This window comes from Aythya marila (genome assembly GCF_965140915.1).
Source record: "Aythya marila genome assembly, chromosome: 26".
Taxonomy (NCBI): Eukaryota; Metazoa; Chordata; class Aves; order Anseriformes; family Anatidae; genus Aythya; species Aythya marila.
In genome coordinates, this window is record NC_139067.1 from 611,390 (window position 1) to 627,059 (window position 15,670).

The following is a 15,670-nucleotide window of genomic DNA, read 5'->3' on the forward strand; positions in this document are numbered from 1 at the left end:
AGAGGAACAGTGAGTTTTAGAATGAGTCTTAGAGAAGTTCCTCAGAATGTGTAGAAAGGTGTTTACGTGGTTCAGTATTTTCCCTCTTGTGGACTTACTCAAACGTATCGTGGGCGCCCAAAACAAGACACACGTGCTGTGAGTCACGTTGGCATTGCTTAAATTCACATGAGCAAATATGACCTGTTATGTATCTTCTATTTTAGGTTTTTAGGTAGTGTTACGTATGTTTTAAGATTAATTTTATTTAATATGTACAAATGCCCAGTCTGAACAATCCCAAGCCAGTTGCTGTGTCTTTGAAGTGGAGCTAGCTGAGAATGCCTCTCAGTTATCTGGGGTCAGTCTGGTAGCGGGGTCAGGTACAAGTTTATGACAGGTGAATTTCTGTGGATTTCCCCTGGTTTGGCAGTCGGATTAGAAATGCCTCTTGGCAAGGTCCAGCCGTGGCTTTAGTCTGCCCCGTGGGTGTTAACGGGAAGAATGCTCAGTGGCATGATGAGGTCTTGTCCTGCTCTGCTCCTACACGAGGTAGGTCGCTGGGTCTTAGCCCTTAGAGAGCTGCATTGATGTGAGAGTCGCTGTGTTAGCTGTGGAAGCTGTGTTTGTACAATATGAATTTACAGCGCTGACAGTCTACTAGAGCTGGGTTGATCCTAAGCAGTTTTTTCTATCAGTTTCAAAGCACTAGTGAGCTCCAGTGAGTAAGTACGTTATGTGATGTAAAGCTGTTGAATAAGTCTCTTTGAAGTTGCATTTCAATTGCCCTGTGGCCAGCATCCTGTGCATTCACTGAACCTGAGGAGAACTTCAAACACTACGAACCTGCTGCCACTGACTGAGCCCTGTGTTTGGTAGCAGCTGTGCACTTGCTCCAGGAAATTTTTGTGGGGTTTGTTTCTACCAGGCATAGCTGGAGTCAGGAGCCAGTGAGCTTCACCGAAAAGATTGGGCAAGCTTTACAGTTAGCAAACTACAGGGTGGCTGAATTGAGTCCTGTCCTGTCGTGTGTGGGCAGCATGAGGGGCATCAGGTGAGGACAGCACCTGGGGCAGCAGCACTGGGAGCACCTGCCCAGAGAGAACTGGGGACATGGATGCTTTAGAAATACTGGGGCGTCTGGATGTGGGAACAGTTCCCTACTTAGTTTTAGTTGATGGTAGGAAGGAGAGACTTTGTGTTTAGATGCAAAACATTGCTGGTGTGAGAAAGTGCAATAGCAGATTATCTATAGAATATTAAAACTTGCTTATCATGAGATACTTTCTGGAAAATATCTTCCTTATGCACTTTCCAGCTCACATAACTTCATGCGTAGATCCTTCTTGTTTATGAAATCTTTTGAGGACATGCATTTCAGGTAGACTGATGCTTACGTGAGGTTTTTTAGGCACCCCAGTTCAAAAACTTCTTTGCAGCACTCAGCTTTGTGCCCCTCTCCCAGGGGAAAGAATCTGTGGCTGTCTTGGTAGCTCATCTTCCCTGCTTCTTTGGGTCTCAGCTGTGATGCTGTCCCCAGGAATTTCTGGCCACGTGCTTCTGATCTGCAGCTGGGGCTCTCTGACCTCTGCTGCCTGACTGGTTGGAGCAATGTGGAAGAACTCTTCTTAGTGGAGACAGATGGAGAAAAACAAGCACACACCATTGGAGGGAAAGGCAAACGTACAGCAGAACCGAGTGCTTAACTGCTCCCAAGTGTCTCGTTTGGGAGCTGATGTGGCCGGGCTGGTGCAGCTCTGCTCACCGCAGAGGGCGTAGGGCACTACTTCCATCCGTTCCTTTGCCCCGGTGCCTTGCAGAATCGCTGACCCCTAGGTACATTTCTCTAATGCAATTATGAAGGCAAAACACTTCCATAGGTAAGATCTTGGATTTCTAGTGAGAGGAAAGTGGGCTCTGCACTGTGTGGGGCCACGGATACGTCTGTTCTTGCAGCCCGTACCCCCAGCATTACCTCTGGGCAGTGACTGTCATCACCCAACGTCTCAAATCCGCTTGCTTTTTTCCACTGGGGAGGGAGGGTGGTTTGGACAGGATTAAAATTGGTTGCTTTTCTTGTGCTTTCCTGGAAATGCACAAATTAAGAGTAAAAGCACTATTGAAATTCCACCTAGAAGCAGCTTATTCATTGTAGGATTTTCCAGTTACAACTGAATTTAGTCTCTCCAACACATAACCTCTTTCTTAGTGAAGAAACTTTGCCAGACTCTTTCTTTTTCTTCATTTTATCTTTTTTTCATTCGCACATATATGCATTATAGGTGTTCATTTGGTTTATTTTATTTTCTCCTTTACGGAATCATGGGTAGTTTCATTGCAACTCATCTCTTTCTGTTTGTTTCGTATAGGGCTGGTAGTGCAGGATCATTCAGACCCCCTGTTCAGTTCATATGCCTATAAGTCCCACTACCTACTGAATGAATCAAATCGTGCTGAGTTGATGAAATTACCTATGATTCCTCCTCCTTCGTCAGCTTCCAAAAAGAAATGTGAGAAAGGTAACCAAAATAGTTTCTTTCTCTTTAATTTACTTTTGCTTTTCCTATTATTTCTTTACCTTTAAATCGAATGAGGAATGTGTGCTTGTCAAGCATCACTTACTGCTTTTCAGTAAACTTCACTCATTGATTATTGTGAGCGTGTTCATGTTGTTGGCAATTTTTTTTTTTTTTTTAATTATAAAAGGGCTTAAAATAATTGCTGTCACCAAATTCTCCTTGAAAGAGGCTAAGTCGTTCAGTACCTGGCTACTCCAGCGTCAGGGAGCGTTTGCACAGAACAGGGAGAGGTGGCAAACAGAGCTCAGTACTGCGCAGGTCAGGGCCTACCTCAGTGATGTAAAGGCAACGGCTCCTTAAATTGATTTTAGGACCAGAAGAAGAGGGGTGTGTGGTTCAGATCTTACGGGTAGCTGAGGCCAAGCCCAGAGGAACAGCAGATCTTCCAGGTGGGACACTGGTGGGTGCTGCTGCCGGTCCAGAGGAGACCCGGAGGGGGAAGGCGGTGTGAGGCTTTGCCTGTGTCTGCTGCAGTCCGTGGGCCTCGCGTTCTGCTCCCGTTCCTCGGGGACAGCCCGAGCTCCTTCCTCTCCTCCCGTGGCCGATGCTGCTCGGGGCAGGAGGTGCTGGATCTCGAGGGAGGGGGGCTGTGTCCCGAGAGGAAAGCCCCGCTGTCCAGGAGGGAACGGAGGCCCCACGTCGCGGCGGTGCGGTAGTGCCGGAGCATCTCAGGATATACCTCGTGGGGAGGTAACGGTTGGCTCTGTGAAATGCTCAGGTGTCACGTTTTATTCTTCACAGAAATTTGATTTCCCAAGAGCGTTCAGAAACGGTGCCCCCTTAACCATTCCAAAGTTAGGGTATTTTCAATGCCGATGGCTTTCAGTAGTTTCTGTAAGTCCTGAAAACAAAAATTATTTTGAGCCCTCTGCTTAGCTTGAGCAATATCTAACTAATGCATCCCGAGAGCAGTTTTGTTTCTTGCTTAGCACTGAAAGTTTTATGTTTGATTTTGTTTTGATTTTCGCATCTCTTGGCATTTTACCATGTTGGATGATGCTTCAGTAATTGACATTGGGTCTGTATTTCCTCTGAAATAACAATCACAAAAATTAATTTAAAAGTTAAAATTTTACTGTGGGTTTGGGGAACTCTGGAAAATCCACGTGGTTGGATTTACAGATTTTAGCAGAGGAAATACAGTATTGGTTGTGTAAATGATTTGTGGAATGCTTATTGCAACATTCAACTCTCAATTAATGCAATGACGTATTTGAAAGTCTATAGGTGGACAAGATTTTCTGATACATGCTTGAAAGTTATCATTCCCATTTCTTTTGATACTGTGATTGAAAATTGCTTTCAATTGCCTCAAATATCTCCTGGGTTTTCAGTCTGGCACCCAAAATTTTGATGATTTTTTGCTGTTGTTGTTGTTCTTGCCCTTTAATTCACATACCTTGAGATATATATATATATTTGAATATATATATGGTATAAAATATTACAGCATGTATATTTTAACAAGTCTTACTGTACGAGTGGCTTTGTTTGCTGAGGGTGGCTTAGAGCTGCGATGTGGTTCTCCACATTTAATACATCCACCAGGATATAAGCCAGCCAGAGCAACTTTTGTCCAAGTAAGTGTAAACTTCAGCCACCCTGCACAAAGATTTCCTTTGTGCACAGAGGAAACTTCTGGGATGGGGACAACTTGAGTGTCTCATTCTTCATTATATAGCTGAATTCACATTGCTGGCAGAGGTAAATTATTTTTTTTTTTTGGTGAAATAAACACATTGATCACGTATTGATCATTAGAACCCTTTTATAATGCTGTTACTACAGAAAAGTATTGATCAACCTATAGGCTGTGGGTTTTGGTTTTTGTGCACACTAACTGATTGCTAAGGGATTCAGTCATAACAATGTTGACTTAAAAAGCGTTTCTTAAAATTTGGTTATTTGTCATGATTAAAGGTTTGGTCATCCCCAAAGAAATTAAAGCTAACAGCACTGCTTTCCTAGGTAGTGCTTCATTTGGGAATATTGCATCTACTGCCAACGCTGCTCCTGTTGAAAAAATACTATTTGCTTTTTAGTATATTGTTGATGCAGTTAAGAGACACAACTTGCACACTGGAAAAGTGCACTGCAGTCTTTTTTTAATCCAGCATTGTAATTTTGGCTCGATCCCTTTCTTTGCCGTATTTTTGCTGTGAAACAAACCAAGGTGTAGAATGTCTGACTTAAAACTAATATCGATTGCTACGCGCAGGGGGAAGCAAATCCTTACTTCTATAAACCAAGCAGGGTTTCTTTGTTTAAGGTGGAAAACTGCTGTGCTGTGAGTCGTGCCCAGCTTCCTTTCACCCTGAGTGTCTCAACATAGAAATGCCCGAAGGATGCTGGAATTGCAATGACTGTAAAGCTGGCAAGAAGCTACGTTACAAGCAGATTGTTTGGGTCAAGCTTGGAAATTACAGGCAAGTTTGCTATTTTTTTGGTTTTTAATACTTGAGATGTTTTTAATGTACTGTAGAATTACAGGAGGATAACTCAAAGCAGCTCAGTCCCAGCAAACAAGAACTAGAAATGCGGTACTTTGTTTACTTTGTGTCAGACGTTGATGATGCCTTTCAAATTAAATTCTCCTGCTTTTTCCAGGCACTGATGGATACTTGATTGCACTCACGCTGGCTCTGTAGAATGGCATAGCTCTATGGAAAACCAGGGGCTGTCTTAGAGAGCCACCATGTCCTAGCTTGTGTTTGCTGTGGGTCACCTGCAGGAATACGAGCATCTGTAGGTGATCTTAGAAATCCACTCTTGTGCCGTGTTCTCACGAGGCTTTTCCAAAATAAGGAGTAAGAACACTGAGAGCCAAGGGCTGCTTGTGTTTTGTGTGGCACTTCCCAAGTGTTGCCAGAAGGAGCCTTGATTGCGTAAGGGAGGAGTTCATTTCTTTGAGAAAGGAAATCTGTCTTTTATTTCTCAGTCAAGCTCAGCACGTGCAGCAGCTGAGGCTGTGGCTCACAGAACTTACATGCTGCTTTTTTTCTGCTTCCAGGTGGTGGCCAGCAGAGATCTGCAATCCCAGGTCTGTGCCTCTCAACATACAGGGCCTCAAACATGATATCGGGGACTTCCCAGTATTTTTCTTTGGTTCACATGACTACTATTGGGTACACCAGGGCAGAGTTTTCCCTTATGTTGAAGGAGATAAAAGCTTTGCTGAGGGGCAAACTAGTATTAACAAGACCTTCAAGAAAGGTAAAATCAAACAAAGTTTATAGTGGTTTATGACAAAAATTCCACGTGTTTGTGTCTCCATCACCACTTAACCTGCATGGGAATATTATATGCCTAGTGTTCTGTGTTCACATAAAATTGCAAACATTATGCAGATCCCTTGACCGCAGATAAAGATATCTTTAAGTGCCTACTCATTGTGTATTGTTGTGGGCAAGTTCACTTCTTCCACAAACTGGGAAACGTTAAGATGGTGCTTGGGCTCTGCTGCATGGGATCATTGTTCAACATCTCAGTACTGCCGAAAAGTATCTGATGAAATAGATTCATGATGTACTGTAATAACTCATTTTAGCTTGTGTTTTGTTTATAGAGTTCTATTCCTAGCTTTAACAAATAAAAAATGTAAATACATGTATGTATTTGATTAGTAGCAGCTGGTGCTAATTGCTTTCTATTTTCAACTCCCTTGCACAGCACTTGAAGAAGCAGCAAAGCGCTTCCAGGAGCTGAAAGCACAAAGAGAGAGTAAAGAAGCATTAGAAATTGAAAGGAATTCAAGGAAACCTCCACCGTATAAACACATTAAAGTGAGTTGGCTTCTTTCTTTTCCTTTTTTTTCCCTCCGTATGAGTAAGCTATGTATTTAAACAGCCAGTGTTCGCAACAATTCCGGGATAGCAAAATTCAAATAAATCAGTTTGCTTTTCTTTTCAAGAATCTTTTGTTCTGTCTTCTGGTACCATAAAACATTGTTTTAGCAGAGGATCAGCAAAAGAGAGTAAGATCAACTTTACCCAAGGCAGAACTTTGCTGGTCTCGTCCCTCTTAGATACATGCTGGCTGTTAAAACTTGGTTTACTTAACTAAATGTTAATATGAATACAGACTGCTTAGCCTACTGAAGACCTATAGAGCCTTCTCACGTCAGTTGATGATGGGCTTCAAATAAAGTTGTTCTGAATCTTTGTACATTGTCCTCATCTTTTATTCTTTCTTTTCCCTTTGTTCCACAGTCCAACAAGGTGATAGGGAAGGTTCAGATTCAGGTAGCTGATCTGTCAGAAATCCCTCGCTGTAACTGCAAGCCATCTGATGAGAACCCCTGTGGCCTCGAGTCCGAGTGTCTGAACAGGATGCTCCAGTATGAGTGCCACCCCCAGGTGTGCCCAGCGGGGGAGCGATGTCAGAACCAGTGCTTCACCAAAAGGCTCTACCCTGATGCTGAAATCATAAAAACGGATCGACGTGGATGGGGTCTCAGGACAAAACGGAACATTAAAAAGGTAGAATTACAACAAACAAAGGCTGTGATAGCCATCAGTGTGGTTTTATGTGAAAACACTGCAACTTGGTGCACCTTAAGCAGACGTGTATTAAAATTTCAGCCCTCTCCAGTAAATGTTTTGTATTAAAAAGTCTTGAGACTTCTGTAGGTGCAGCATTAAGGGTAAAATCCGTTTAGCTGTTTTGACAGAAGTGTCATAACCTTGATCTATACTCACAGAGCAGAAGTTAGCTTCAGGTGACTGTGAATTTGAATTCTATTGGTGGAGGGGAAGAGGTGACCATATCGTACTTCTAGGAGGAAAGTGTGTGTGTTTGTTCTCTCGTATCAGGAAAGCAAAGAGATTCTAAATTGATTCTTTTGCCATTAAGCAGTGTGTTCTTTAGCTATTGTACGTAGGTGTTTAGGATAATCCACTCAAGAGATCTTTTGTCTTAGTAAGAAGCAATAAGCATGGATTTCTTATTTTTATTTTTCAGGGTGAATTTGTGAACGAATATGTTGGTGAGCTAATTGATGAAGAAGAGTGCAGATTGCGGATTAAACGTGCTCATGAAAACAGCGTGACCAATTTTTATATGTTAACTGTTACAAAGGTAAATACATTTTCATTCAATATAAATTGTTTGCAGCTGAATGCAAAGTGTGGGAGGAATCCTCCCTCTGTGTTTGATGTGCATAGCTCAATTTCTATACATGTGAGAAGCAAAGCTCATGAGATTCGGTTCAGGCAAAAGGTTTCCAAGTCTTCTGTTTGTAGTGTGCATAATTTATGGCTTTAATTTGCATCAATTTTGATTTAGTGGTGTTAGTTTTGTGTGGAGTGGAAAAATGAATGTGTGGCTTGTTCATAATGTCTCTGAAGAGCTCTGCAAAAGACGTATAGTGGGATGTAGACAACGCTAGGAGTTCATAGCAATGTCAGCTTATTTCCAGCTGGCACTTGGGTGCCGGTAGGAGGATAACATCTCTATTTTTCTTGAATAGAATGGGTACAGAGATGAAACCTGTATCTTAGGTTATTCGTTCTGTGCCTGTTTCACTTCTGTAACCACAAGTTTTCAAACGCTTCTGCTTAAGACTAACCCTGTAGGGAAAAGTTCCCTATTTTCATTAATTTAAAATGGGCATATTTTTTTCCTGCCTTGGCCACAGCTCGTCACATGTCAGCAGGAAACATCTGTGTGTTTCGAAGTGCTAAGTCTGATCTATGATACCTAAGATATGTCTCTCTTTATTATTTGAAGGATCGGATAATAGACGCTGGTCCAAAGGGGAATTACTCTCGCTTTATGAACCATAGTTGTAATCCAAACTGTGAAACACAGAAATGGACAGTGAATGGTGACATTAGAGTTGGACTATTTGCTCTTTGTGATATCCCCGCAGGTAAAAAGATGGCACTGTTTTGTGGGTATGGGCTTCTCTTACCATGGCAAAATTCCTAACTTACTCAGGTTCTCTCTGAAACTACTTGAATACAAGTGACGTTTGTAGGAACTTCTGTCACTTGTCAGGGTGGAGACAACTATTTGAGTTCTAGTTTTAGCAGGGATCATATAGTTAGTAGCTTTCAGCCTCAAACTGTTTCTGTTAAAGCTGAATACAGAGTTTGCCACTAAGTACAATGTTAATTCTGTGTTGTGTAAACACGTACAGTATTGATCCTTTCACCAGTACCTGTCTGGTTGGTAGTGGGTTTCTCTGTTAAGTGTTTTTACCCGAATTGTTATTTTAACCCAGTCTGTATGATAGCATAACAGCTGCTAGTTAAGCCTGAACTGGGTAGAATTTGCTACTTTGAAAATTTTTAAAATCAGTGCACTATTGCAAGCTTGCCCTTCTGAAACATACTGCTAATTCTCACAGACTATGAAGAGAGAAGTGCTGATAAAATGTCATTGTCACAAGCCTGTCTTCCTCAACGTATGTGTGGGTGAACTGTTTTTCTTTTCATTTTAGGAATGGAGTTAACATTTAATTATAATTTGGATTGCCTTGGCAATGGTCGGACCGAATGCCATTGTGGAGCAGAAAACTGCAGTGGTTTCCTAGGAGTGCGTCCAAAGGTACGTGGATGCAAACTGAAGCTGCTTCTCCCAGATCCAGAGATCTGTTGAGAGTAGGGCAAAGAGAGATTTTTGTTTTAACTTCTTACTTTAGTCTGTGTAATACTTTCCTCCCTTGAAAGTGTCCAGAGCCTTCAGTTATGAAACGCAGAGCTGCTGGCTCTAGGTTGCAATTAATTTTCCAGGTGGTTACTTCAAATTCATGTGAATGTGCATTCCTGGCTCTTAAAGCTTAAACACTTATTTGAGCAAACTTAAACGTAATTTGTGCAAATAACAAACCAAAGTTGATTAAATTTATTTTAATGCAAGAGACTTATAAAGTGACTGCTGTTATCTTTTGTAATTGCTAGACAGCATTTGCAACAGCAAATGAAGAGAAGGTGAAGAATGCAAAATTAAAGCAGAAGAAACGGAAAATAAAAACAGAACAGAAGCAGATGCATGAAGACAACTGTTTCCAGTGTGGAGATGGGGGAGAACTAGTTATGTGTGATAAAAAGGACTGTCCCAAAGCATACCACCTCCTATGCCTTAACCTGACTCAACCACCTTTTGGTAAGAGCTTTCATACAGATTCCTTTTCCTTCCTGCAGTAAGGCAATGTTGGAGCTGAGCCGTAGTATCCATTTACGTTAAAACCAGCATATTTGCTTTTGGAGTACCACCTTTTTTTCTAGAAATATATTGAGTAGCAGTGTTCCTGAATGGGAACCTGCAGAGAAGAGGCATTGTAATGCTTTCTAACATTCTTCTTGATGCTTCTGTTCCTTGGATAACTTCCCTTCTTTTATTTTGGTTGAAATGCAGGCGTCGTCTTGATGTGCCAAGCTTGTTCAAACTGCTGACAACACTGAGCACAGCATATTAGGGCTCAATCAGAAAATGTATTTAAATTATCTGTGGTATCCTGATGCATTATCTTCCATTTGGCTGTTTCTGTGTTAAGGCGTAGCTTTTTGCAGCCAGGGTTCAAATTATTCAGTAACACAACATCTTAATCCAATTGCAAGATTTTGTAGAAATCCTTATCTCTTTAATCTTCCTGATCCCAAAGCCTTCAATGAAAATCATTGCAAGTCCAGATTAGGCTATGATTGAATTAACCAGAAGGCTGCCATAAGCAGAGCTGAATATGCCACGTGCCTTTTTGCCATATTAGAAGCATAGCAGCATTCCCCAAAATAGCTTACTGGCTGGAGAAAGAAGTGATGGCATCTTATCACCAGAGCAACCTGAGCGAGAGTTCTCAGTGTGGGGTTTTGTTGTTGTTTTTCTGAACTTTCTTTGCATTCAGCTGAACGGTTACTACATGGAATAAGGACTGGAGCCCAGTGCTGTCCCTAAAACGCACTAATTGCAGCATCCTGTCTCTCTCTTCTCCCCTCCCCTTCCACCCTCAGGAAAGTGGGAATGTCCGTGGCATCAGTGTGACATCTGTAGCAATCCTGCAGTTTCATTCTGTGAGTTTTGCCCTCATTCATTCTGTAAAGATCATGAGAAGGGAGCCTTGGTGGCATCAGCTTTGGATGGCCGTCTCTGCTGCTCCACACATGACCCCAAATCTCCTGTGGCACCTGAGTACTGGAACAAGATAAAATGCAAATTGGAACTTCAGAATCCTGTAGAAGAAGCAAAGGAATAAGTTGGGTTGGAAAACAAGGGAGAGAAGACGGGCAAATAGGCGATGAACTTGAAGAGACTGCTACCACGCATTCAGTCTTTATCATCGGAGCCGTCTTGTGTGAACTGCGAATGGGACCATTCAATCTCAACAACAGGAGCAGGCAGTGGCATTTGTTTTTTTTATTGTTGGTCTTTCTTTTACCCTTGAATGTGCTACAGCAGCTCTTACTGTTGGAAAGCAGAAATGTCTCGGCCTTCTAAAGAAAACAGTAGACCTTTCGACAGTGAAAAGAATATTCTGTTTAAATATGTTCTTTGAGTGTAGAAAGCAAAGCATAGCAACATATTTATTTATTTAATTTTTAAAGGGTGTTGAAGATCTGGTTTTGATCAGTCAACGTGTCTTTAAAAACAGCAAAGCCAATGTAACTTTTATGTCTAGTTTATGGAAAGAATAAACCCTCCTCACTCTGTGTAACATTCAGATACCGTAAAGGCAAATGTGGGTTTCAGACCAGGTGACGGTGAAATGCCTCCATTCCAGTACTTATTTTTAAAGGCATTTTGAGAAGGTAGGTTACGTATCATCTTAACTTGTGAATATTATTGTAAAGCTTTTCCTATGAGAAATCAGGCGGGTGATTCTTTGGAAGTGCTCGTAGCACGAGATCTAATATTTTAGGGGAAGAAATCATGGTTCCTTGCTGGAGAGCTGTAACTGGAGGTGTCTGCAGACAGGTGGAATTTCAGAAAGAGCTTAATTTCACAATGGTAATTTCTTTACCCTGCCTAATTTGGAAAACCGTCCTAGTTAGGGGAGCATCCTGGCCTTGGTCACGCACTGCAGCACACGCAGAACTGGAGGCTGGATCCTGCACTCCCTTTGGCTTCTTTAGGTGGAGGATTGTTCTGTGAGTACGTGTTGGTCATCTGCCAAGGCTGCACTAACCTCATGGCAGTTGTATTTCTGTGGATCTCTATGGCCTTCTTTTCAGACACCCTTTAGCTTTAATGAAATTGGAGCGCTTAAGGAATCCAGCCCCTATTCATGGGCTTTTTGATTGAACGTTTAGGGGTTTTATTTCTGGGGAGAGAGATCTTCTAGCTTTAATGTTCATTGCTATTGGAGCAGGGCAGGATGTTATTCCCCTACAGCACTCCTTCAGTGCGCAGGGTATTTGCTCTGTCTAGGTAATGGGAGGTATTCAGAGCAGCCAACTTCAGCCTCGGGAGATGTTTCTGCCTTGTATTTCTTTTGTTAATCTGCAGAGGGACGGGCTGCTACGGTGAAGCTTTTGAAGTGGCTTAGGTAGGCTCCTGCTCCAGATTTTGTTTTGGAAACCTATCCTGCAATCCTTGCACAAGGAGCTTAGGGGGATTAGTGTCCCCAGGCTGAAGTTAGTCTTGGGCCAATCTCCTCCCCTAGCCTGCGGTCTTAAAGCCCTGTGCGTCTGCCCTGGTGTGGTTACAGCATGCTCTTGGTTTGTATGCTGATGCTGGCCAGCTTCAGGGTAGCTTTTTGCTAATGGGTGTTGAAAATAACCCTGAATGAGAAGAATTAATATTAAATGTTGCTGGTATCTGGCTAAGTTAAGCCTTTGATTTAATTCTCAAGAACCCTCTCTCTGGAAAGCTCCTCGTGTAAACCTAAGGAACATGCTGACTTCTCAGCTCAAGACAGCGGTAGGCTGGAAAAGTTCATGTGGGGTTTGGAACGTGTCCTGCTTCTGGCTGGTGTCCTCCTCATTCTCAAATTTATGTGCAGGGGAAAAATTGTGTGCAATTGCAAAGTTAGGAAACACACTACAGTCTCTTTAAGCAGCTGCTGTGCCATTTAGCTGCTCTGGCAGTTCATCTCCAGCACAGCCTGCGGATGCCTTTCCTACAGACTTGAGGGTGTCTCGGGGGCAGAACTGTGCCGATATTTCTGGGGTCAATTTATGGTACAGAAGGCTAATGGGAGATACAAAACACTTGGTCTCGTGGTCCATACTACAGTGAATGTCTGAAACACTAATCTTGCTTGAAAGCAGTGCTATTTTTGGGTATTTTTTACAAAAAAAATTTACAAGAAGGATTTTATTTTTCTTAACATTTTGTGTGACAAATGTCTCTTTTTAAGCTCTTACTGGGGGTGTTTAACCTTTCAGAAATTCCAAACATAGCTCCTGCTACGATGTCTGTAGGGCCTGATGTGTTCGCTTTATGTTATTTATTAGGCTTGGTAATGTTCAGAGGATTTTCTCTTGGGAAGTCAGAGCGTTCTGAGTACTGCAGACACGATGCAGTGTGAGTGTACCCACGTGCTTCTCCAGCCCTGTGTCCGTGCTGACTTCCCAGTGAAGCAGCAGGGAGCGAGCGTTAGTTGCCACGTGCGAGGGATCGCTGTGCCGAACCGGTATGCTGAATAGCACAGAACACGTGAAGGTTTGCAAAAGGCTTTTAAAAATTTCTAAAATGCTGTGAATTGAGGCCTGCTGCTACTCTTGTGCCATGCCACTTGATGTCTTGGTTAACTTTGTTTTCAAACTTCTTACAGGTGCTCCTTTTTCCACCAAAAAATAATAGTAGCCAACAGGTGGGCTTGAACTCAGAAGGGAAGACAGGAGATTGGTGTATAAGCGTGTACAATTTATGAACAAAAAGTCTGAACTGGATTTCACACTGCTGGGGTTAAGGTGAATCTTTCAAAAATCTTTAGGATTGAGATGAGAAAAGTCGAATCTTCTGTTCCGAACTCTGCTGTTCCTTAGCTGGAACACGCAATCACACTTTTCCCTTATTTTGTCTTAAATTTTGCGGTAGTACCGTGCTTCTGGTGAACACCTGTCTCTAGCTCAGTAGCCTGTGCTCTCTGTGTAGTGTGCAGCCTCTGAGCTGCTCTGCAAAGTTAACGGGACGTTGTTGTTTACTGGAGCTTTTACTCTACAGTACGCACCTTAGCACAGTGCAGATGCTCTGCAGACCATGGCCAAACGGTGCAATGGCGAGTTCCTACAGATTTATAAATACATGGTGCAAGCATTAGTTATCGTAGTTTTCCGATTATTAGCGTAGATTTGTCTTATCGATAGACTGTAAGAATTGAAGGCATTTGCAGCTCAGGAAGGATGACATTAAAGGCAATTTTTGGGCAAATTACCTTCTCTGGTCACCACCATGGTCTTAGAGAATCTGATAGAATGGAGTAATAGGGCTGGAATGTTAATTTTGGCCTTTCTTCTAAGAACTTGTTATCTTAATTTCAGGATAGAATGGGAAAGACACAATTACTAGACGTAATTAACAATGAGCATAAAATCTGTATATATTGAAACTTTACAGAACTATTCGGGTGGGGTGGGGGAGGAGGGTGGGAGGGGGATGTCCGACGCTGGTACGAAGTAGTCACTTTAACATTGAAACCTCTGCCTCATTGAATTCAGGGTTTAATGTACTTGAAGCTCTGCAGTTCCTTATACAGCTTTTTGTTTTTTTCTTTTAATTTATACATGACTTTTTTGTATACTACATTGAAACTGTCTTTAACATTCCCGCAGTTACTTTCTGCTCCCAGTGTACAGTGAATCTATGGCAAAAGGGAGAGTTTTTCCGAGCAGATGTCTCAGAGCTGTGTGCTCGGGGCGTGTAGTGCATGAGCCATGGCAACCCTTGGGTGACGTTGTCTGTTTGCTTTCAGTTCCACATCAGCTTCCCCCTGCCATTATCTTTGTGTAGCAAAACCATTTGCACTTACGATACACTCCTATGTGTTGGATGTATTCACAATGTTGTTCTGAGAAAAAGAAAAAAAGAAAAAAAAAAAATTTCCCTGTTCTGTTCTGTTCCTGAGCGGCGAGCTCAGGTCCTTGCTGCCCCCGGAGGGGCTCTCACTGCTCGGGAGTGGGGAATCGTGAAGCTGGAGACTTTGGGAATCAATGGGCAAGCAAAAAAGGGAAATCACGCACGAATTCGCCAAAGCCATTCGCCCACCTCCTGCGGTGCTGGGCCCTCGGGGCACCCCGCAGCGCGCGCTTTGGGGACTCCTCGGTCACTTTGCTTTGTGAACGGACTGGATGGGAGAGCTTCACCTTCCTCGCTCGGACTGTATCTCACTCTGGCGTCGCTTTTCCTTTCCACCCCGATCACGTTGCCACAGGACGGGTGCTGGGCCCCGAGGCCGGGTGGGCGCCCGGCGCAGACCCCCGCAGGCTCCGTCTCCATTTCCACGTGCTGTCTGTAACGATGACCTTTGTAGAGTCGTTATTTCTGTAGACTTTGTTTATCTGTACCAAACTTTGTAGATCCTGTGAGATGTTATTTTACCGAAATCACTTGAGTCTTTACTAGCAGCGTGTCGCTCTGCGGCGGGCGCTGCTCGGAGCTGGCGGCGGCTGGCTCGACGCTCAACACTAAGGAGGTGGTGTTCGATTTCCCTGGCGATGTTCCACGGGGGCATTACTGTATTATGACTTGATGTTGCCGCATAGACTTTGAGATATACGATATTTTGGGGGGTTTTGTTGTTCGGCCTACGTTCTCTTGCATAGTGTGAAACCTGTAAAGCTTGGGTAACCTGTACATAGGTAGCTTACTGTCCACTAGGTATAGTGTACTTAGACTTGCCTGTAATATTTTAGCTTCTTACTGAATGTGTGTGACGGTAGGACCATATAATTTTTGTACATTCTATTTACCGAGATGTTGGCCTTTTTTTTTGTTTGTTTTTTGTTTTTTTTTTTTGTTAATTTTCCGACTCCTTTGGAATTCCGATGTGGTTTTTTCGCTTCCGTGGAAGGGTTCATTTGGGAAGGTTTTTAACGACATTCCACTGATCTCGATGAACTTTTTTGCTTGAGGTTTGACTTCAATAAATCGTTCTGAATGTTCCGAGGCCCGGCAGCTTCCCGACAATTTTGGGGTTGGGGGGGGAAGAACCGGGAGGGGGGGGGAACCGG

General features: G+C 42.9%; 1 protein-coding gene across 4 annotated transcripts in view; it reads left to right on the forward strand.

Moving 5' to 3' along the window:
* The window catches only part of NSD3 (nuclear receptor binding SET domain protein 3), a 38,202-nt gene extending 22,602 nt beyond the window's left edge, over nucleotides 1-15,600 (forward strand). For 2 of the 4 annotated variants that reach the window (XM_082779547.1, XM_082779548.1), the window contains 10 exons: nucleotides 2,349-2,498; nucleotides 4,828-4,984; nucleotides 5,569-5,771; nucleotides 6,228-6,340; nucleotides 6,767-7,036; nucleotides 7,518-7,634; nucleotides 8,286-8,427; nucleotides 9,001-9,107; nucleotides 9,461-9,665; nucleotides 10,511-15,600. In XM_082779547.1, the coding sequence (XP_082635673.1) occupies nucleotides 2,349-2,498; nucleotides 4,828-4,984; nucleotides 5,569-5,771; nucleotides 6,228-6,340; nucleotides 6,767-7,036; nucleotides 7,518-7,634; nucleotides 8,286-8,427; nucleotides 9,001-9,107; nucleotides 9,461-9,665; nucleotides 10,511-10,752 (1,706 nt within the window). In that variant the 3' untranslated portion in view covers nucleotides 10,753-15,600. Of the gene's footprint in view, nucleotides 1-2,348; nucleotides 2,499-4,827; nucleotides 4,985-5,568; nucleotides 5,772-6,227; nucleotides 6,341-6,766; nucleotides 7,037-7,517; nucleotides 7,635-8,285; nucleotides 8,428-9,000; nucleotides 9,108-9,460; nucleotides 9,666-10,510 lie in introns of those variants that run through there. The other 2 variants (XM_082779549.1, XM_082779550.1) reach the window with 2 other exon arrangements.
* The last annotated feature ends 70 nt before the right edge of the window (nucleotides 15,601-15,670 follow it).